The 24,016-nt window shown below is 31.3% G+C and overlaps 2 protein-coding genes across 2 annotated transcripts; one reads left to right on the top strand and one right to left on the bottom strand.

Annotated features, from left to right (window-relative positions):
* Window positions 1-774: 774 nt before the first annotated feature.
* Window positions 775-5,417, bottom strand: LOC114414034 (spermidine synthase 2-like). Its single transcript, XM_028378404.1, has 9 exons — window positions 5,118-5,417; window positions 4,271-4,347; window positions 4,019-4,141; window positions 3,761-3,865; window positions 2,585-2,657; window positions 2,424-2,495; window positions 2,129-2,324; window positions 1,379-1,505; window positions 775-1,082 (listed from the first exon to the last, which is right to left on the bottom strand). The coding sequence occupies exons 1-9, from the start codon at window positions 5,269-5,271 to the stop codon at window positions 993-995; spliced, it is 1,017 nt and encodes a 338-aa protein (XP_028234205.1). The 5' UTR covers window positions 5,272-5,417; the 3' UTR covers window positions 775-992.
* A 12,097-nt stretch (window positions 5,418-17,514) lies between these two features.
* LOC114414033 (probable cyclic nucleotide-gated ion channel 16) lies at window positions 17,515-23,686 on the top strand. The gene is made up of 7 exons (XM_028378403.1): window positions 17,515-17,968; window positions 19,039-19,251; window positions 19,790-20,103; window positions 20,483-20,594; window positions 20,879-21,115; window positions 21,403-21,797; window positions 23,009-23,686. Exons 1-7 carry the CDS (start codon window positions 17,525-17,527, stop codon window positions 23,346-23,348), a joined length of 2,055 nt encoding a protein of 684 aa, XP_028234204.1. The 5' UTR covers window positions 17,515-17,524; the 3' UTR covers window positions 23,349-23,686.
* Window positions 23,687-24,016: the final 330 nt, after the last annotated feature.

Below are 24,016 nucleotides of genomic sequence, written 5' to 3'. Positions count from 1 at the left end.
TGATTCTTGAATCCCTGATTCAATAACTGACCAATATTCTTTTGATCGTAAGAAATTTTCCATGGCTGCTTGCAACTCAGTGGCCATGGGAAATGAACCAGGCTCTGATACCACTGTTACTCCAAGATGAGGAGAAAATTAACTCATTTTATTTAATAATCAATCAGCCAATAAATAAGCAAGATACATCAAAACTACAAAGAAACTACAAAGCTACAAACTAGAAAAAATAAGTGTAATGTGCATAGTGCTACAACAACCTCCTAAAGACTTGGTAAACTCAGTTAATATCTAAAACTAATTAAATAAAACAAATACATAATTGGCAGCTAATTAATTAATTTCAACAGAAAAAGAAAAATAAGTGATGGGTTCAAATTTTCTACTAATAAATTAATAATTAATAATTATTATATTTACGGTTATCTATCAAAATTATTGAAGTGTCTTTCCATATATTTCAACCCATTGTCGCCAATCTCAGCCGCAATTAGAAAGAAAAACTATTGCGAGAATATCCTGAAACTTGGTCAAAGTCAAAGTTGGTCATCCTACACGAGTTCACTACCAAAGTCATGGACAAAATTAATTGATAACCAAAATCAAAGATTGAGTTGCTTTCATGTAATGCCAATAACTAAATTGATTTAGATTTGTCGAAGTTAAGGATTAAATTTAATTTTTCTTAGCATTAAGGACGCGAGGTTACAAGAACTATTGATGTTTTACTTAAAATAAATGAAATAATAAAATATCGATTCTGTCTGCATAATCTGCATAATGGCAACATATATGAAGTAATTATTTTTAAATGCATAACACACTTGAACGTTTTAAGCATAAGAAAGTACAAAATTTTCAAAAATATTGGCACAATAATGGCATCTATATGAGTTTTCAAAGATTATTGTCTGAATGGGTATGAATGAGGCATGCAGTGTTGCCGGTATCAGCACACATGCTTGGAACTATGTGAACATGTCTCTGTCCTGTTAACATTGCGGCCATTTAGCGGTGCTCTTAGCTTTGGAATTAGAGAACCTTTTGGCAAAAGATGGCAAGCAAAACGCAGCCGAATGAACCTGAAACGGATACACAACATGTAAGAGATTTAAAGAAACAAACGAAAAAACGGTGTCAATTTTAGATGGCGTATATCAACAAGTTATTAATTCAAGTATTATTGGACTTGATCATTTTAAGTAATGTGTCATATTTGAATTTTGTGAATAAAAATAACATTGAGAAATTCTACTAAAAATGATAAATCAAACTTTCTTGACAAAGATAAATCCTTCATAAAATTAATAAATACTTCGTACCATAGTATAGTAATTAATGAGAAAAAATTAGATGGAGTATGTTTGTATATGCTTACTTCTGAGTTGTAAAACTTCAAGGGTTGCTTTGATATGCCATAATTTTCGGGATCGATCGGGTTAATTGGATTTCTGAAGTCGACAAATGGACCTTCGGTGGAACATAGCAAGAAACCAATGACCCCACTAGAAGAAAGAAACCAAAGATATAACATTTGGTAGACATAATAAAACAGGAAGAAACATAACATATAATTAGTTTTAGAAATATAATAGAGTAGGATATGAGTTATAATGATACACTTTAGTTTTTATTAAAAATGGTGAACAAAAACAATGGAATATAGAACAGGATGTTCGGTCTCGTTTGTGTCTGCACATCAAATACTACCAAAGAAAAATAATGAACGATGAAACCCTTTTACAAGCATTTCTATCATTTTTCTGTCACATCAAGTACTAAAGAAAAAGGGTTTGATGAACCTATGTCAATTCATGTCATTTTGGTAGTATGTCATGTTGATTTAAGTCTTCTTGTTTGAATACACTTTTCATTAAGTAATTGTAAAAAAAGAAAATTAAACGATAAAATAAAATATTTTTTAAAAAAATTAACTTATAAATAAATTAATTTATTAAAACCCTCTGTTTAACTTATCTAAAAATTGAGTTTAATTTATGCATAAATCAATTTTAACTTAAAAATAATTTAGTTGTTGTAGTTTCTTATTTCCTTTTCTTACAAGTATTTATTGAAAAATTTATTCAAATACAAACGTGAAACAGAAGGATTGTTGAATGAAGCTTGCCTTGGATATGCAGGGACAGTTGTCCATGCATAATCAGAGGAGCCTTTGAAAGTTTGGCGGCATTTGGTGAAGAGTTCTTCGATATCCAAGGAATGAAACCAAATACTCTCTGCTTGGATGCACAATACTCCTCCTGGACGAAGAGCCTTTGAAACCAGTTCAAAGAACTCAGATTCAAAAAGCTCATGATCAGGCCCTGGAACCATATATAACATTAGTATAACATAATAATTAACTATCTCTGAACAAGAGTTGTCGAGATTCAAAATCAACACCTAGAAGAGATGTGACATACTTATTGGGTCGAAGGCATCCACTATTATTGCATCATACATCCCTTTTGGGACAGAATTCAAAAAAAGAGTTCCTGCTAAGAAAAAAACACATCACACATGCAACTGTAATGATTAAGAATAACAAGATAATACTAAGCTATATATTTTGGAGATAATGTACCATCTATAATATGAAGCTTGACTCGAGGGTCCTTGTATCCAACAGCCACGTCTGGGAAAAATTCTTTATAGACCTGAAGTCATTAGTTAACACCCTTTGTTAATTAAAGTCCACCAGTTCACCATGTTTTGTGTAATTCATTTCTGAATTTAATAAAAAAGCTTGAAATGGATCTAAGTTTTATCTTATACTCCAGATGGTACTTTTATAAGAGTCAAATAACTAATTCATCACAATGAAAGAAATTAAATAGTTTATATATATATATATATATATATATATATATATATATATATATATATATATATATATATATATATTAAATTTGTACTAAAATATTTTTTTCCCTAAGATTATCACTAATATTAATGAGGATACTTTAATTTTTTTATTTTTATTAGTTTTAATTTTTTAAGAGTTTAATAACTATACTCGGATATTATAAAACAATTTTACACTATCACTCAATTACAAAAAATTATTTAACTTTTAAAACAATTTTTGTAAAAGTTAATAAACTTATTATATATGTAATAATTTATAATTAAATGATTAAGTAAAATTATTTTATATTGTTAGTGCATGATATTTTTTCTCATTCTTTAATCTCTCTCATTATTAATATATTTATTGTTTTACTTTTTTTATTAACTATGCATGTGAATAGTCAAAATAAAGTTATCAAAAAATTCTTTATATAAGATAAAGTTAGACTCTCAAAGAACCTAAGGCATTAATGTATTTGATTTGTTGCTTATTGAACTAAAAAAATACTCAAAGTTAAGGATATTTTCATGAAAAAACAGTTATGCAAGAGACATTTTAAATTGATTCTTATAAAAAGATTAAGTCAAATTTTTAATTTGATTCTTATAAAAATGACAAAAGAGGAAGTTATATCAAAACTTAAATGTAGTTTTTTTAAGTGTTCTTCCTTAAAAATTTTAGTTTTACTTCAATAATTTGGGTAATAAATTTTATATTAAAAATAAATATAAATTATTAAATTATATTTCTAATTTTAATTAAAGAATATTACTAAAAATACATAAGAAATGAATAAAATTTTTATATCCTTTATACAAGCAGTTAGACACTTTAATTACGCGATAAGTGTACATAAAGTCAAAGTTTGACTCTTTGGTTAAGGGAAAGGAGGTCAAACATTTTGCTTACATCAATCAGCATTGTGTCTATTTCACATATGTCGATTTGTTCAACAGACGAGTGACGAGAAATTTCCCTTAGGATACCACCATCTCCACCACCAATAAGCAGCACCTAAACATATATGAGAAGAGATGCTAATTAAATAATGTCTGAGATTTCCACATATCTATTATGGTTAGACATAGTTATAGACTAATATGCATTTAATTAATATTGAAATGGTTTGAAATGTACGTAAAGCTATATAATTGTCTCATATGAAACCTTTTTTGGGCTAGGGATAGAGCAAAGTGGAAGGTGAGTCATCATTTCTTGGTAAGCACATTCGTCCTTCTCTGTGAGTTGGAGGGCTCCATCAAGGACAAAAACCTTACCATATGTTGATGACTGCAATGGAATTAATTAACATTTCACGTTTAATAAAGCACCAATAACCAAAAACAAGTTATATAGTTATTAATTAATATGGATCAAGAACCAAGTAATCCAGAAGTTATGTTTTACAATTATTATCACCTGAAAAACTAGCATATTCTGGTATTCAGATTTCCCTTGGAAACAAATCTTTTCTACCTTCAAGAAGTGTGCTTGGCCTGCAATATATACACGTAATTTGGTTAGCTTTATTGAAATATGCATCGGTGAATATTATATATAGAAACATGATCAAACTCTCTACTTAGAATATTTTTGTTTTAGAATTTTATTTACTTTTAATATGCTTGTTAGAAAGTGTCTCAGCTGGAAGCGTGACACGTTTGATCTTTTTGGTTATTTATTACATGAAAATAAATTTGTTAGGTTGATTACGTCGGCAATAATCTACACTTACTGCATTTCTTATTCCATGCGACAACATATTTAGATTGTTCTTTAAGGAAGGTCTGTGTGGGGGAGGGGAAGGATTAAAATTAATATGAAAAGTTCATTAACCTGACATGCATGTATTATAGTATTATACACAACATAATGACAAAAATATTATTACCCTTGCACTTGAAGCATGGTCGATCATATGCCCAGAAAATCTATTAAGGGGGCCGGGCATGCAAAATATTTTATAATTTTCACTTGATGGGGCAGGGAATTTTTTTTACAGTAATAATTAATTCAAGGATATCAATAAATGTATCAAATTTAAATTCTTAAAAAAATAAAACAAGCTTGACAAAATTCAGGTAATTTAATTCAATAATTCCCCTGCATTTCCTTTTAATGAATGAAGGATACATGTATATATGTTCGTATGTAGAAGTGGATCTCAAGGGGATAGTGGATATAACGCAATATATGTCCTTGATCATCGAGCATCTGAAAAATGATTTAAAAAATATATAAATAAACTTCATTCATCTAAATCTACCTGGCCATAATGGAGAATTCTCTGAAAACCACTCTGGAATTTGTGGATGTACACGAATTTCAGGTTCCTCATCATCTCGTTCATGTGTGCAATTTGGAGTAGAGAAACCAATTTTACCATTGCTGATCACACGGCCTGAAGGATGATTCTCCATCTTCTAGGATGATTATACTAGGACTATTAATGGTTGGCTTGTCCTTTAACACGATCACTATGAGACAACCAAAAACGTGAGAAAACTATTAGAAAGCCGGGGAGATATATATGGAGATCCAAGTGTGTATACTTTGTACTAAAAGTTAAAGCATTTTGATTATGTTCGCATATATATACATGCTTTTGAAATAATACAACAAGGCAAGACAAGGATCAAGATTTGATAGGAAATTAGGATTCAACGTATCAAAGAAGAAGAAAACTAATAATTGGCTGACAGCTTTAATGACGAAAAAAAATTAAACATGTCGATAAAGACCACATGGCGTTGCTTGGTTGTTAGAAGTTTTGATAATATAGCCTTTGCCTATGTCTTGCACCATGAAGAATATTTAAGGATTTACTCTTTTTTTTCCAAAACTTTTTTAGACTTTCACGAAGAATATTTAAGTATTTACTCTTTTTTATTCCAAAACTTTTTTAGACTTTCACTGTTAATGCCTAGTCTAAATTTTGATCGGTCAAAGTTTTTTTATTTTTAGTCTATATTATCGAGTAATAACTTTAATTGATTACGTAATAACGACGTTGACAATCTAATGATTTGTCACATCATTAAAAATGTTTGACACTATTATTACTATATGAAACATATATTTTATATTGTTATTATTACATCAATTTTTCAAAAATTGATGTAGTAAATGGTGTAGTGGCATTTTAAAAATTAAATACAACATCAATTGTTTAAAAATAGATGTAACAAAACATAATTCTACATTGGTTATTGTTTGAACCGATGTTGAAATAATAATCTAACATCGATTCAATCTGAAATGATGTTGAAATTGAATTCTAACATTGGTTTAAATTAGAATTGGTGTTGAATGGTTTTCTTTCTTATATTAATTTGAACTCCCTCTTGCTCTTGCCTCCTATACCTGCTAATCACAAGCCTTAGTTTCTCTCTTGATCTTGCCACCACCACGAACCCAAACCCTTCACCACTACCTCGCCTCCACCATGAACCTAAACCCCTATCTCAATAATTCCTGCTCCCTCACTTTACCTTAAAATACCCTAGATCTTACAATTGCGATCACAAGCACGACCAAGCAACCAGATTGATGTCATTGCCACCACCGTCAAACCTCTAGTGTCATGTCACCACGTTTACACCACCAATGCAATGGTAAGTGTCTTCTCATCCTCCTCTTCTTTTGTTCCCCCTTCTCTTTATCTCACCCTAGCTCTCTTTGTAAGCGAGTTTGTCCGTTCACACTGGAGTTGATGTTTAGTGTTGGTCATCGTGCTCGGTTCTTATAGTAAGTGATTTTTTTAACTTACTACTTGGGCCTAATTTCATCTATTTTGTGTAATTGTAATGTCTATTCTTGGATTTTTGTGTTATTGTATCTATATTTTGGTGTTGCTTATGTTTAAGTACCTAATATTTTAAGACCTAATTGGTGTTCTTAGTCTAAGTTTGTTGTGATTTAGAGGACTTTTAATTTTGGTTCTTTTTGTGAGTTTGGATATATATTTTGGTTTGGTGCACTTTCAATTCATTCTTGGCGGCTTGTTGCACTTTGTGAGTGACGCGTAAAATATGTACTGATAGGACTGTGTGTAAAAATTATGAGACCTAAGACTAAATTTATTTCAAAATTTAAATAATACACTTTGTGTTAATTTTTCTAAAAATAAATTGTTATTTCATATTTTAAATATTATTCAAATTTCAAAATGACTCTCAATTAAAGATTTAAATTAATCTCTACATACAAAATATCAACATGAAATGAAATTTTAGCTAAATAGGCAATCTTATAATCAATATTTTTCGTCAAAATATCTTTTTTTTATATATCAACCGTAGACTCACTCATTAAATTTAAATTTTATACTAATTTCAATAGATTTTTTAGGTAAAAGAGAGGTTGAATCTAAAATAGATATAAAATAATTTTCTTTAACATTTTGAAATAAAATTAAAATTTTACTTATATGGTTTACGATAACCATTACATTCATAACTTAAGATTATGTAGTCTTATTAACAAAAAAATAATTACAAATAATAGATCATATCTTAATAAAATTTACCACTTAATAGTTTAAATTGATAAAAAAAAATATTAAAAATATAAAAAAATGAAACCCTTGGGGGTCTAAGGGAAAGGCCTCATTGGCCTTATGGTTTCCACGACCTTGTGTACTCACACAAGGACAAGTGAATTGTGGACTTGATAGTTTGGTGATCGGATCCTAGAGACCAATTGTGTTCTTGAATAATTCAAATTGCATAAACTAAATAATTTTTTTTTTGGAAAGGGGGGGGGGGGGGTTATCTTGAGTTTGAAAGATTTGAGTTCAATTACTTTGTAGAAAACAAAACTCTAGAATGATAAGAGATAATGCATAGAAATTATCATATTAGAAGGCCTAGGACTATGATTGAATCTAGCAATTGAATTTCCCCAATTCTACGTTAATTGAATTCTCAATGTTTATCAATTACTAACTTCTCTTAAGATTGTTAAAAGGTTTTGGCCTAACACTTCCAAGAATTCTTCTCTTAATTTAGTTCTAATTTAGTCAACTAAGAAATAAATTACAAGAAAGCGTAACATAAAGAATGATAATCAGAAATCTCTAAAATGCGTTTGGTCAATCGTTATTCTAAAGGATTCATTTGTTCTATGATTCTCTTATTCATAAGAAGCTAATCACAAGCACACAAATAACTAAAATATAGATTGATCAAGTCTAATGAGAAATTAGGCACAATAGAACAACATAATTGTTTAAATAAAGACAATTTCAATTAAGTAAAACTGGGATTTGTCGACAGATTACATCACAATCCTAAAAAGAGGGATTTATATAGCCAACCATAAGGACAAACAAACAAAACATTAACCTTGTATACATGAGAAATATAGGGGAATAAGAAAAATTACAATTAGAAGACCCAAAGTCTTCCTCACGTTCTTCCAACCCAAAAAAACTCTCACACTATGCCTAGATCACTCAGAGTCCAATTTCAAAAATTAAGAAAAAAGTCCTTTACAAATAAAATCTCAACTATTTATAGGCTAATGGACCTTTTAGTCTTGTAAGGATAAGCATGGCCCATGCCTAGCTAAGCACGGGGTCATGCCTCAAGTTCGTAGCACTCCTCAATTTGCATGCCTCTGGTTCATAGGGTTGTGCTTGGGTAAGCACGACCATGTACTTAATTAAGCACATAGTAGTGCTTCATGTTGGTAACATTCTCCATTCTCTATTCTACACGTCTCGTGCATGGGGTTATGCTTGGGTAAGCATGACCATGTGCTTAATTAAACACAAGGTAATACTTCAAGTCACTACTTATAATTTAAAATTTCTTTGGGTCCCCTGCCCCCATTTACCATAGAAAAAGGAGTGGATATGTATTTATTTAAAATTTTAATTAGTATAACATACCATGAGCTACTTATAAGTTATAATATCTTCAGATTTTCTAAGTTTAATTGAACTTTTTAGTCTTTATTCCCAACCCTCATTTCCATTCTGGTCCTACATAAAAAGTTTTCAAATTGGTTGCAAACATGATGCAAGCTTGATGTACTTGTTTTACATGTATAATGGAAGCTGAAATGACATAGACTTGTATGGTTAAATTTTCATTTTAGTCCTTATATGTGACATTCATTTTTTATTTGAGCCTATACATAGTGTTTTTTTTTCATATGATCCCTAGACGAAAGTTTTAAATCTGTTCATATATACATAAGATAGATTTGCGGTTGAAGATGGAAGAGAACTTGTAAGTTGTTCTCCATATCTAATACCATGATGTTTTGAATGAACAGGTTATTTTTAAACTTTATGATACCAACACAATCAGAATAATTATACGAGTTTTAACATTTTGACTCATTCATTTTTTAGACATCAAATATCTGAGTTGAAATTTGTTTTTTTGTTACTTTTATGTTAATTTTATACCCTTTTGTGTGTGTGTCGTGCATGCATATTAAGGTCTTCTCTAACAGTCAATCAAATTAATCTCTTTTAGAGTATGAAAAAACACTAAAACTTTCAAAAGTTTTTCTTTCTTCCTACTTTTATACCTTGTATTATACTTGTATCATGTGAGGGCGAGCCTTGGTGCAGCGGTAAAATTGTGCCTTGGTGACTTGTTGGTCATGAGTTCGAATCCGGAAACAGCCTCTTTGCATATGCAAGGATAAGGCTGCGTACAATATTCCTCCCCCATACCTTCGCATAGCGAAGAGCCTCTGGGCAATGGGGTACGAAGTTTTTTTATTATACTTGTATCATGTCATAACTATTAAAACTTGTAACATTTACTATGTCTCATGTCATGTTTATGCTTTTTAGGGTGCTATCTAGTGTAAGTTTTTATACGTGTTCACATAGGAAAGGGGAGTCATAGAACTGCAGTTATTATAGTGACAGAAGAGGAAAAGTCACCACGACTCATATGTAAAAGAAAAGATAGAAAATGATGAAAGGACAAGGGAAAAACACTACACTAATTAAGTCAATTTCATTACATCATTAGAAAAGGACATGAGGGGGGAAAAGAAAATGTTGTGAGGCAATTTACATGGGTATTTGAGGTGGGAACATAATCTTTAGTACATACCAAATTTCTGTGTATACATTATTGCATGTCCCTTTTTTTTTTCTATTCTCAAGTTGAATTGGACAGTAATAGATTAATGTTATAGGATGCCAAGCACACAAACATTGAGAATATATTGATCTTGGCTGGAGATCATCTATACCGAATGGATTACATGGACCTTGTGCAGGTAAACATGTTAATTTTTTGTATCAGAGCTGTGTAATTATCAAGACAATTAAGGCAATTATATTAGGCTTTAAGTTCTTCTCACTACTTGTTATTGAAATTTATTACTAATTGTATTCTATGAATATTTTTCATCATTCACAAAATCAAGGCAATTAATTAACACAAAAAAAACTAGTTCTATGTTTCTTTTCTCTTACCCTTCTTATGTTCATACACCAAGTCTTTTGAATAATTTTTGCCAAAGGTTCCAAAGTTTTTAGACACACCGAGTTCATACATGAAGTGTTTCTTAATTTTATTTTCACAATTTTTGCTGATTATCTATCTTTTATAATTAATCTGCAGAGTATGTTGAAAGAAATGCAGATATTACATTATCATGTGCTGCTGTAGGTGAAAGGTGTGTTCAGTCTTCTTTTTACATGTGTTTCTTTTTATTGCACTTTTGTTTGTTTAGTATCACTGTGATGCTGGGAGAATATATTCTCTTTCATTCAGAAGAAAAGAGTCGTTATAGAAAAACAGTAGAGACACACTAACTTCCTCAACTCAAAACATTTTAAGTTTAGTCTTTCCGAGTATGGAGGCTTATCGAGAGTACAGTCTTATTTAAGTTTCATTTCCAATTGCCTGTTTTTCAGCTATGCATCATATTATGGATTGGTCAAGGCAGATGCCAGAGGTTGCATCATCCAATTTTTAGAAAAACCCAACGGTGTTGATCTGAAAGCAATGGTTAGTACAAAGACCAGTCAACGTTCAACAACTAAAATTGGTTATTGGTCACTATCAGAAAGAAAGAAACAAAAAAAAGAATACTCAATTTCAACAATCTTCCCTCATTTTTCTTAGAGTGAGCAATCGAGCATCCTAGCACTACAGAAATTCCTGTGAAATTCATATATTTATCCATAATGACTTATCAAGTTATAATGCATCATAGGGTAACATCACAAATTGATGTGCTAAACATATGAAGAACGTGCATACATATATATATATATATATATATATATATAACATACATCTTATATAGGCTCAAATTGCGAACATCTACATTTGAATCCTAAAGTTGCCTTTTAGACTCTTATTCTATATTTTTACCTTTCTACGAGTATGAAATAGTCCTGCAAACTTGCAGGTCCAAATATTTGAAATTATATGCTGTATTATGGCATGATAATGTGATTATAATATATTTATCTCTACTCTCAGGCTAAATCATGTTTTCTTGTTGCTTCTCTGTAGCAAGTAGATATCTTTGTGCTCGGGTTGTCACCCCATGAAGCAAAAAGGTCACCATATATTGCATCTATGGGAGTTTATGTATTCAAGACAGATGTTTTACTCGCTTATGAAATGGAGATATCCTACACCCAATGACTTTGGATCCGAAATCATTCCTGCAGCCGAAGGAAAATAATGTCCAAGTAAGAGAAATTGCACTAAATATATCTCCTTTCAAATGTTTGATCGATTCTAGAAGTAGTCTTATTTTACATTTACAAGGAACTAATGTGAATGGTCTTTGTATTTTGTAGGTATAGACAATATAGAAGGACCATTGACACATTATGAATGTTTTTTATTTATATAGTTTAATTAATAATTATATTTATAGTTGATAATTATTAAGCAGATCAAAATGAAAAAATAAAAAATATATATAGCATATTTTTGTTTAGCAACCGAATTAGTGACCAATTTATTTTATTTCAAAATTCATTACTAAGCAGCGTTTGAATTGTATTTTTAATTTATTTTATATTTAAAAATCAAATATTCAATAGTGACCAAATAACATTTTTAACTAAATTTATATTTTAAAAATAATTGGTAAATAGTGACTGAATTGGCCATCAATTTTTTTTTAATTCATTTTATATTATAAACTTAGCGACCAAATGTATTTATTTTTAATTTTGCTTAAAAATGAATTATTCGATAGCGATCGACTTCGCGATCGAGTTTTATTTTAATTTATTTTATATTTAAGTTTAATTATTTATTAGCAACCGAGACTTTCAGTTGCTAATATGGTCCCAAGCAAAATAGCAACCAAACACGTAGTGATCGAATTGTAGGTACTTGCGACTGAATATCTCGGTCTCTAAAGTTCTATTTGATTGCTTAGCGACTAGGGTTTTTGCGACACAGAGATCAATTGTTATTGTGGTCGCTATCAGTTTTAGTGACCAAATATATCAGTCGCTAAATCATTTTTTTTAAGTGAGTTCATAACACTCTTCATTCTGCATGCCTCGTGCATGAGATTGTGCTTGGGTAAACACAAGAATCCTATGCTTAATTAAGCACAAGGTAATGCTTAGTCTCTGGATCCAATTTCATTATTTTTGCTCTCTTCTTCCATTTTTTCTGCTTCCTTGCTAAACTATTCATACTTAACACATACCTATAAATTCTGCTAACAAAATGAAGTAAAAAAACAAGACAAAATGAGACAAAAATTGGGATTCAAATATAGTCAAATAACAGATTATTAATGAAATAATAATTTTTTTAATTAAAAAGCTTGGTGGTTTAATGCTTGAAGGTAGTTTTGGTTTCTTCCAATTTAGAAAATGTTATAATATTGCTTCCAACCATGCTTTATATGATTGCTCCATAATTTTATGTTGGTAAAGTATAATGTGATTTGGGTACGTTTTTCACGTTCTAAATGCATGATTTAATTAGGAAATGACATGTAACTATTGGTACTATCATTAAGATTAAAAATGGTGCTTAAAAGTATCTGTTTTTTATTTAATGTCTAAATGCTTTATTTTTTTATCTTGTCTGTGAGTGAATTGTGACACCTTCTATCTCGACATACATATAAATAAATAAAACATATAAAAATAAAGGTAAACAAATTCACATGGATAAAAGATTCATATTCACTTCAATATTATTAAATAAAATATATTAAAAACATATCTGGCTCAGAACAAGGCCGTCAAAGTTTACAAGAGAAATTTTATTAAATCGGTGAGGTAAAATAAAATAATATCATCTAAAATGTCACATCCTATCAGAGTATTGTGTTACAGCATCTTCTAGCACGAGATTCTTTAAAGTTATCAACCTAGTCATCTGTTCCCATAGACACAAGATTTAAGATCATCACATGATCCAAACACAAAAAACGCACAAGGAGTGAGTTATCACATTTCTAAAAAAAAATACAAATAAACAAAGGACATAATCAAAATAAATTATAGAAGTATTTATAACATAGTTCAACTTAATACAATCCACGTCACTTTACCATTTTATCATTTAAAATTCATTTTTCAATCACCAATCACATTACACATGAATCACACACTCGGGTCAAGATGCAATAACACTCATCAATTTCATAATAAACAATTAGCAAGCGTTATGCAAAAATTATATTAAGACTCAAGCCTATATACAATGTGGTACCATGTCACTGAAAAACCATACTGGGACGCTTATGAGTACATAACAAGATACACCATACAATGTGTATGTCAAGTCACTCTCACTAAGTAATATCATAAGGTGACCAGTCAAAATCACTCTGTTTTGCGAGAATGCTCCAACCATATGGTATCAACATAGGCTTAAAGGAACACTCAAATCGAGTGTCTTTACCCCCAAGGCCTAGACTCCAAAGGATCTGTTAGGACCTCACCTTCCTGCTTAGGTCCAACCCCTAACACAATTTTTGCACACAGACACTACTCATGAATTATACAATACCCACGACCTCACACTCATGTTTCAAACACGTTTAACACATTGCGCTATCATTTAACACTTTAGTTTCCTAACTAGGAATCCTACACTTTCTCTTTAACACTGTGCATAAACACTTTTCTCAAGGTAAACACCAGTCGGGTTATTGTATAATTCACAGCTCACAACACAAGTATTGTCACATCAAGTGTTAACCACACACTTATTCACAACCAAATCTCATGTCCACAATTTAACATCTCATAATGTCACAATTCACCATCACATGTTTATGTATATCTCACAAATTAACGCATGTTCAATTTTGCACTTATACTCAGTCTCAATAACAATATTATGATCTCAATGCAACATGTTATCTAACAATTCATCACATATTCAATTTATCACTTATACACAATTTTAATCACAATTTCATGATCCCAATATAACAATCTCGCAATTATAATCATACATGAAGAATTACAATACAATAAACATCCAAAAATAAACCCTCAATTTGATCCCCTAAGGATCCCTACATATGTTCATTTTAACCCAATTGCGATAAATTTATCCTTTACCTCTAAGCGGGCTCACGTGTGTAGTCCGGGAAGTGATAGCGGTTTCTCTAGCAGTCACTTAAGGTTCCTCAAGTTTTTTATCTGTTTGCTCTGTTAGGGTTTCCAAGCATTAGAGAGAAAGAGAAGAAATTATAGTCTCTATTTCAATATCAACGTGCGAGACTAATTTTTCTCTGTAAAATCATTGTTTCGCTCGAATGGTGACCATGTTCAAAAATGGGTTTCCAAGGTGGTGTTCAAATTTCACAATAATCCAATGGTTGATGAGTCTAGGATCATAATTTTACTTGAACAAGTTTGGATATATGCGGGAAAAGAAAAAATTCAGTGCGAGGGGCATTTATTCTACCAACGACATTGACTCAAAAATCCCAACGCTGGGTATGTGGGAAAATTAGTTCTGAATCTCTTGCTCAAATTTTATGATGATCCAACGGTTAACTTGTCTGAGATCATCGTTTTACTAAGATATATTTGAGTGTATGCGAAAAAAAGAGAGTGTTTTAGGAAAGGAAGAAGGGAACTTTTGTCTGGGATCATTATTTTACTTTTGGCCTTTTACTTATCCTATTTTTCTTTCTTTATTTATTTTATAAAAAGGAACTTTATTTTATTTCCAATCAAACCATTAATTTAATTAATAAATTTATTTTTCCTCATTTATTTAATTATAAAAATCTTATCATTTTTTTTTTCTAAAACTCTATTTATTTTTAAATAAAAATGATTTTTAATTTATTTAGGAAAAATAGGGTGTTACATGAATCATAAGGTCACTAGAAGAGGAGTTGAATAATGACACTTAAGTGACTATGATTTTTTTCTACAAAAGAACACTTAGCTTCTGAAGTCTTAGGATATATCATAGTACCAATTTCAAGAAGCTTCCTTGAGAGCAAACATTACCCTTTGATAGTATTTTGTTTAAAATATTTTTTCTATAACAACCATACAAAAATACTCTAGTATATTGCTTCAGAAGCTACTAATAAATATTATATTTAGGGTAGGTAGAACATGTTTTTGCCAATTCAAAATGTTATCTAAAACACTTTAACAGCAAAAAACAAAATAAACACATTTTGTAAGGATTAAAATGAAAAAAATAATTGTAGATACAAAAATGAAAAAAACACTAAATTGTAGGCACCCAAAATATATTTAAGCCTAATTTTTAGGTTATTTCTATTATGTTAGGCAGGATAGATGACAAGATCATATGTGAAATCAATTGCTTGGATCATCATTCGGATTAGAGGCTTGGAGAGGGAGATCAAACAATTGTTTGGAGTACAAGATATGTTTTGGGTTTTTTTTTATGTTGTATGTTTGTCATTTTATAATTAAGCTTTATGCTATTGCTTGACATAATTTTGAACATTTGTATGAATTGATTGTGCACTTGGAGACTCTCTTGTATTTGTAAAATATGTGCCAATAAATACAAATCAAAATGCTATTTTTTTAATAAAAAAACTACATTCTACATCAAATATTACTAAAATCGATGTAGTAGAATTTTTTTTTAACATAGGTCATTTTAATAATCGATGTAGGATGTGGCTTAACTCATCTAGAATATCCCACTTCCTACATCTGGTTTAAGAATAACCTATGATGGATTTCACATCGATTTGGAATTGATGTCGAATATGTCTGCATTTAATATTGTGCTGAATAACATTGATTTTGAAACCTAAGTATCATGTGTTGTAGAACCGATGTAAAATGACTTTGTTGTGTAGTAGTGTATAGTTTTTTTTTCCAGTGACATGACAACCTAGAGATTTATCAAGATAAAAATTATTATTTCATAATTCAATATAAAAATTAAATTAACACGGTCACACATATATAAATATACACGTGACAATCACACGCGTGTATAATATAATATTAGTGTCCCATGTGATTTTTTAAATATTTTTTTAGCTTAACATTAAGTAAAAATTCTGCTAAAAGCTTCAGACAATATTTTTTATAAAATATTAGATAAAAAAGTTTTACTAAAAGTAGTCATATGTATGGATAATGGTGTGTGGTTAATTAATTTCCTTATCTATAAGACATAATGTTAATTGTAATATATTAACCCTCCGTACATATGCATATTACTATTATTTACTTAAGTAAAACCCTTTTTCATCATAACAAGGTGATAGTATATGGTATTAAAATAAAAATCTGCACTTAATTATAATAGCTTCTTTTACATGAAATAATGTCTTTTCAAATAAAATAATTATAATTTGTCACATAAACTATTGACTATTATTCATAAAACAATAACTTTATTATAAAAAGAATATTTTTCCTTATTTTATAACAATTATAAAAGGCTTAATTATAACAATTTTTATTTTAAAATTATAAATGATAATTATATGAAAGTTGGAAAACATCAAGATATCGTAGAAACATTAAATCTTATGTTTTAAAATCCGATCCTCATACTCAAATTTTCAATTAAGTCCATAAATTATTTTTTTCATGGGTCTTTCCATCTAATTTTTTGCTATAAAAAATTAACTACAAACACCTAATTAGAAGTGCATATAGTGGATTGATGCTTTTAAAGTGTGTTATAAACACAATTAAATCAATTGGAAGAGATTTTTATAGAATTTTAATCTTTACATATCAATTCAACTCAAATATTTTTTCACAAGCCTTTCAATTATACTTACAACCCACCCTAAAAGCACCCAACATCTTGAGTCTTAACCCTTTCTTTGAATCAGCTCACTATAAGCTAAAAAGTGAAAAGGTGAAAAAATAAAATGAAAAAAGGAAAAAAGAAAAGAGAGAAAAAACTAAAAAATTTGTTGTGTTTTCTTGATGTCGGTGTTTTTGTATTGTTGAAAACAATTGGGGGCGGAAAGTTGAAAGGCAAAAATAACAATAACAATGAATGATCACAATGATGACTAACATATAACTGCATGCCACGAAATCATATATATGCATGCACATAAGATGAAGGTTCCTATATATTTTGGCATTCCCTCCTCATTTAACGTCCATCCACATTTTCTGAATCCTTTTCTCTCTCTATTCCTTGGTGATTTTTCAAGAAACTCATTTGTATTGGTGATGAGAGAAGAAAACAAGTTAATTAAGAAGCAACGATGAGCAGCGATTTGTACCGATTCGCAGTATCATCCCACTTCAGTAGTTTTCCAAAATCGTTCTCCCTCCGTAAGAAAGTTCCATGGTGGTACCAGATCCTGGACCCGCGGTCGAGGTTCGTGGCGCGATGGAACCGCACGTTCCTCTACGTGTGCATCGTGGCTCTCTTCCTGGACCCTCTCTACTTCTACTTCCCCATCACCGGGGACAAGGCCTGCATGCAGACCGACATTGTCCTCGGCGTCTTCGTCACGTTCTCCCGCACCATCGCTGACCTCTTCTTCCTCTTCCACATGGTCCTCAAGTTCCGGACAGCTTTTGTCTCTCCCCTCTCCAGCGTCTACGGCCGCAAGGACCTCGTCACCGATCCTCGCCAGATCGCTTCGCGCTACCTCCGCTCCGATTTCGCCATTGATCTCTTCGCCACCCTTCCTCTGCCTCAGGTGTGTGTCAAATTTTAATTCCATTAATTTCCAAGTGTTTAGGGTTTCTGAACAGTATTATACATAAATTATCTTCTATTTTAAACATCTTATCAATATATCTTTTATTTATCTTTTTTTTTTCCTCCGACATTATAAATTCTATCATATCTTTCATTTTTTTTTTCTTAAATATGTATAGTTATGGTTATATATGATGTGTCGATCACAGCTTTTCCCTTTGAATATATGTATAGTTATAGTTACGTTTGTCATATTTATATGAGGTAAAATTCATAAAATTTTATTATTTTTAATAAATTTTAATGAACAAGAGAGAGTTGTTAAAAAAAAAGAAGTATGTTTCTTACCATTTCTGTTAAAACTCTGTGTGCAATAATAACTCTAGGAAGATACAACTTTGTATTTCTTGTACTTGAAGCATGATGGAGCTGAATTGGTCAAAATTAATATGAAACACGTGCATTTTCGAAGGAAAAAAGATGAAATTACGCCCCATTTTTGAGATGTACTTCGTGAAGGGAGAGAATAAATATAGAAATTAAAGTGAAATTACGTGTAAGCATAACAAATAATGTGATAGGAAATAAAGAAAAAAAAGGAATGGAAATGAGACGAAAAATAAACTTAAACAGATAGAAATCACTAGTTCATTTCTGCTGTCTCGCTTTCTCTCTAACCACTAAGAAAGTGACATGTTAATTGAAAAATTTGCATATATTTATATGACTTAATGCAGTTAAAAAATACCATAAATGTGTCAATTTTTTTGTCGAGTGACAGAAAGTGAGACCAAGTATGAGACACGTACACCAGAGACAAGTGATTTCTATCCACATTAGCTAACCAAATAGGACGAGTGATTTGAAATTTTAGAAACAGGGTGTTAATATAAGATATGGAAGACAAAAAAATTCTTAGCGGGGTTCCTTTTTCAATTGAAATGAAGAAAACGGAAGAGAATTAGAAAAAACTAATAGGTGTGATTTGATGATTTGATTTTATAGAAACAGGGTATTAATAGAAGCTTCTCCGTTGATAATTTTTTTTTTTCATGTATGCAATTGCAGATAGTGATCTGGTTCGTGATTCCGGCAGTGAAAGATTCAACGGCGGCTCATGTAAATCATACCCTGTCCTTGATTGTTCTCATTCAGTTTATTCCTCGGTTGTTCCAGATTTTTCCTCTGCAACGGAGAATCTTGAAGACTAGTGGGCTTATTGCCAAAACTGCCTTGGCAGGGGCCTTATACAATCTTGGATCCTACATGCTAGCCAGCCATGTAATTATTCATACATAGCACTTCCAATTTCCAAATTAGAAATTAGTAAAAAAAATAATTCATTTCTTGTTATTAAAAATGAAAAGTTTTACATTAAAATAATTTACAAAAATTTTGCAACCATGAGGAAAACATGTGATAAGATAGGTATTTCAACAGAAAGAAATAGAAAAAAATATATTTTACAAACAAGAGATGGAGATCACTTTTTCAGTTTGGTGGACAATCTTCCTTAAAGATTCATCCCTGACCCCTAAGAACTAATTGAATAGTTACAATTGGATGGAATTACTTGTGGTACAGGCTAGTGTAGCTAGTGTAATAATATTGGAAGTGTCTCCTTGTTCTACCATTTTAAATATATATATTATCTTTTAATCACAACTATTATGTATATTTGTTTTTACAATAATTATCTTAAACATTTAAGATATTTTGTAATTAGTTCACAATTTATTTCTTTAGAAAGTACATAGAAATTAATCTCAAAACATAATTAATCTCAGTTTAAAACAGGTAGAACATGTTGTGAGTGCAGGTTTTAGGAGCTTCGTGGTACGTGTCATCGATTCAGCGGCAGTACGAGTGTTGGATAATAACATGCAAGAAGGAGATGAACAGAACGCACTCTCCATCATGTAACCCTTCCTTTCTCGACTGTGGCACCCTCGCCGACCATGAAAGGCAAGCTTGGTTCAAACGCACCAGAGTTCTCACCGCATGCGATGCCCTCAATGATAAAAACGAGTTTCAGTTTGGAATGTTCGCTGATGCTTTCACTGATCACGTCTCCTCATCAAGATTCTTCCAGAAATACTTTTACTGCCTCTGGTGGGGTTTGAAGAATTTAAGGTATATTTTCCATATTTGATATCAAGTATAATTGGGTGTTTAAAGTTTGGATTGAAATTGAAAGCACAATGCACACAACATACAAAATATATTTAGTATATACCTCTGCTATTTTTTATTAGCAAGTGCAGTATAAAAATACACTAGTTATTAATTATAAAAAAGGACCGGAGAGTTAGTATTTTAGTATTGATCGAGTCCTAATTATTTTATGAATACTCATTATGCTATGAGCTAGACAATATATATGAATATTATAAAATTTATGATATGAAAAAAAATATTAATGAAGAGTTTAAAATAAATGAATGTTTATGTATCATTATTAACTTTTTAAGGTTTTCTAATTCGTTTTGAACTTTTGTTTTTCTATGTGTAGTTCGTATGGACAAAATCTTCAGACAAGCACTTACAGTGGTGAAACATTGTTTTCAAGTTTCATATGCATCGCAGGTCTAATCCTGTTTGCGCATCTCATTGGTAACATGCAGGTAAAATATTAAAAACCCTACTCTATCAATGTATTGTAGTCATTGAATTGGAACATAAAAAAAAACACAAAATAAAATGCTAACAACATATTCCGTCTTACATATTATTCTGATTAAAATTTATTAAAAATTACAAAATCTTATAATTTCAATAAACTCCTGTCAATGATAAAAAAGTGTATTAAAAAAAACTATTTTAGACTAACATTTTGAAAAAGAAAAGGTTGGCAAATTTTTGTAACAATGTGTCTTGATTTTTTCCTTTTTAATCTTTGGAAAAAAAGAATTATCTGCAATCTTCAACTGCAAAAGTTGAAGAGTGGAGACTTAAACAGAAAGATACAGAAGAGTGGATGAATCACCGGCAACTTCCACCAGAACTGCAACAACGTGTTCGACGGTTCGTTCAATATAAATGGCTTGCCACCAGAGGAGTGGACGAAGAAGCCATTTTGCGCGCTTTGCCTTTGGACCTTCGCCGCCAGATTCAGAGGCATCTCTGTCTCGACATTGTTCGCCGAGTAAGTATATATCATCTTCTTATCAGATGAAAATAATGTGTAAATATACCTTAAATTACAAGGGGTCAAGGAAATTTGGTTGAACATTATGGTTATAATTTCTCTAGTACTTCTCTTTAATTCTTAAGATAAAAATTAATGATAGTACATATCAAATGATTTTACATACGTCCTAAATTTAACTTAGTTGGCACTCAAACCACCTGTCTAGTTTCCAATTATGTTTTCTTTAATAAAAAATATTATGAACATAAAGGTGTATGATTTTTTAATTCTTGGGTGTCCAGGTTCCATTTTTTGGCCAAATGGATGACCAGCTTCTAGATGCAATATGCGAACGTCTTGTGTCATCGTTAAACACAAAAGACACATACATCGTTCGCGAAGGCGATCCGGTGAGAGAAATGCTCTTCATCATCAGAGGGCAAGTAGAGAGTTCCACAACCGATGGTGGAAGAACAGGTTTCTTCAACTCCATCACCCTCAGGCCCGGCGACTTTTGCGGCGAAGAATTGCTAACATGGGCCTTGATGCCCTCTTCAACTCTCAATCTCCCATCTTCCACTCAGACAGTGAAGACCCTCACCGAAGTGGAAGCATTTGCCTTAAGAGCCGAAGACCTCAAATTCGTGGCGAGCCAGTTCAAGCGCCTACACAGCAAGAAATTGCAACACGCTTTTAGGTACGACTAATGATATTTGAACACTTTATTATTTTGAACACTGCATCAATATTTTTCATTTATCTTTAGGTGTATCTCTTTTTCTATTAGATCATATATCACCTTGAACACTTTATGTTAGATTTAATCTTAAAATTAATTGGCTTTAAGTGAAGTTGTCCAACAGATATATAAGTTGCACTCCAAGGATTGAGGCAGTCGATGTGAGACTTGGTATCTGTTGGCAACTTCACTTAAAGTCAATTGGTTTTAAGATGAAATCTAACATGGTATCAGAGCAAACTCTGACCCTGGGACCTCGTCTTTGCTTTCGTTGCAACGAGCACCCACCACCCACCATCTGTGGTTCATGCACCAAGCCCAATAAGTGTTGGACGTGAAGGGGGTGTATTGGAAAATACCCAAGCCCCGCATCGACTACCTCAATCCTTAGAGTGCAACTTATATATCTGTTGGACAACTTCACTTAATGTCAATTAGTTTTAAGATAAAATCTAACACTTCATTATTTTGAAAACTACATCAATAATTTTCATTTATCTTTATGTGTATCTCTTTTTCTATTAGATCATATATCACCTTGAACACTTTATGTTAGATTTAATCTTAAAATTAATTGGCTTTAAGTGAAGTTGTCCAACAGATATATAAGCTGTACTTCAAGGATTGAGGCAGTCGATGTAAGACTTGGTATCTGTTGGCAACTTCACTTAAAGTCAATTGGTTTTAAGATGAAATCTAACATGGTATCAGAGCAAACTCTGACCCTGGGACCTCGTCTTTGCTTTCGTTGCAACGAGCACCCACCACCCATCATCTGTGGTTCATGCACCAAGCCCAATAAGTGTTGGACGTGAAGGGGGTGTATTGGAAAATACCCAAGCCCCGCATCGACTACCTCAATCCTTAAAGTGCAACTTATATATCTGTTGGGCAACTTCACTTAATGTCAATTGGTTTTAAGATAAAATCTAACACTTCATTATTTTGAAAACTACATCAATAATTTTCATTTATCTTTATGTGTATCTCTTTTTCTATTAGATCATATATCACCTTGAACACTTCATTATTTTGAAAACTACATCAATATTTTTCATTTATCTTTATGTGTATCTCTTTTTCTATTAGGTCATATAACCTAATTGTCGATCGTACTTGTATTTTTTTTTTTCTCTCATGTTAGGTAACAAATATGTTTTTCGGTTTAGGTACTATTCGCATCAGTGGAGGGCTTGGGGGGCACATTTTATACAAGCTGCGTGGAGACGGCACCGCAAGAGGAAATTGGCGATGGAGTTGTTGAAGGAGAACTTGTACTACACGAATGTGGTGGAAGATGATGATGATGAAGAAGGTAGTGCAGGAGAGAGTTCAATGGCGGGGCATACTCAGAATTTTGGGGCCACATTTTTGGCTTCGAAATTTGCTGCAAACACTAAGAAAGGGGCAATTAAAAAGGTGGCTATTAAACTTCCTGATGCTGATAGTTTGAAGATGCCCAAGATGTTCAAACCCACGGAACCTGATTTCTCAACATTCCATGATTAGTGGAGTCTATTGATCAGGATGGAATTAATTAATACTGGGGATATTAACCAATCTTTATTCCCTTTCTTCGTATCTATCTAGTTGTACAGAAACAAAGAATTTTCTTAGTAGTTTAAGCTTATGTTCGTAATTAGTAAATTGTTGAAAAGCACTAATTTTCTAGCTTGGCAAATTAAGTTTGAGTAAGACGGAGTAATTCTAATTAAGGACTAATTATGTGGGCTATATATTGGGATATAGGCTAGCACAAGTTGAATTCTACATGGAATTAAGTTGCCCAAAAATTTGAAAAAGTAGAATTCGGTCAGTTCGAAATATATTCCTCTAGTGTGTCTTTGTTTGCCAACTGTTCAATTAATTAATTCCTTTTTAGTTTTTTTTCCCATTGTTTTTGTATAAGTTGAAATCAACTGATTTATAATCCCAACTCCCAAGAGATTCTAGGAAGAATGAAAGGAAAATATAAATAAAGCATCCTTTTGCTGCTGCATCCAGCATCATTTCATGTTTGCTTCTCTACTGCCCATATCTTTTCGAGTTATGAAATTTACACACTTATTTAACTAATTATTGTTTGCATATGTATATGTACACAATAATAATAAACTAGTAAATGTTCTTGTACGATGCAGAGGACAAATTATTCATGGGATAATCTTTTTATAATT

The sequence above is a fragment of the Glycine soja genome, chromosome 6, assembly GCF_004193775.1.
Source record: "Glycine soja cultivar W05 chromosome 6, ASM419377v2, whole genome shotgun sequence".
Taxonomy (NCBI): Eukaryota; Viridiplantae; Streptophyta; class Magnoliopsida; order Fabales; family Fabaceae; genus Glycine; species Glycine soja.
The sequence above is the reverse complement of the archived record's forward strand: the minus strand, read 5'-3'. Positions and strand labels throughout refer to the sequence as shown.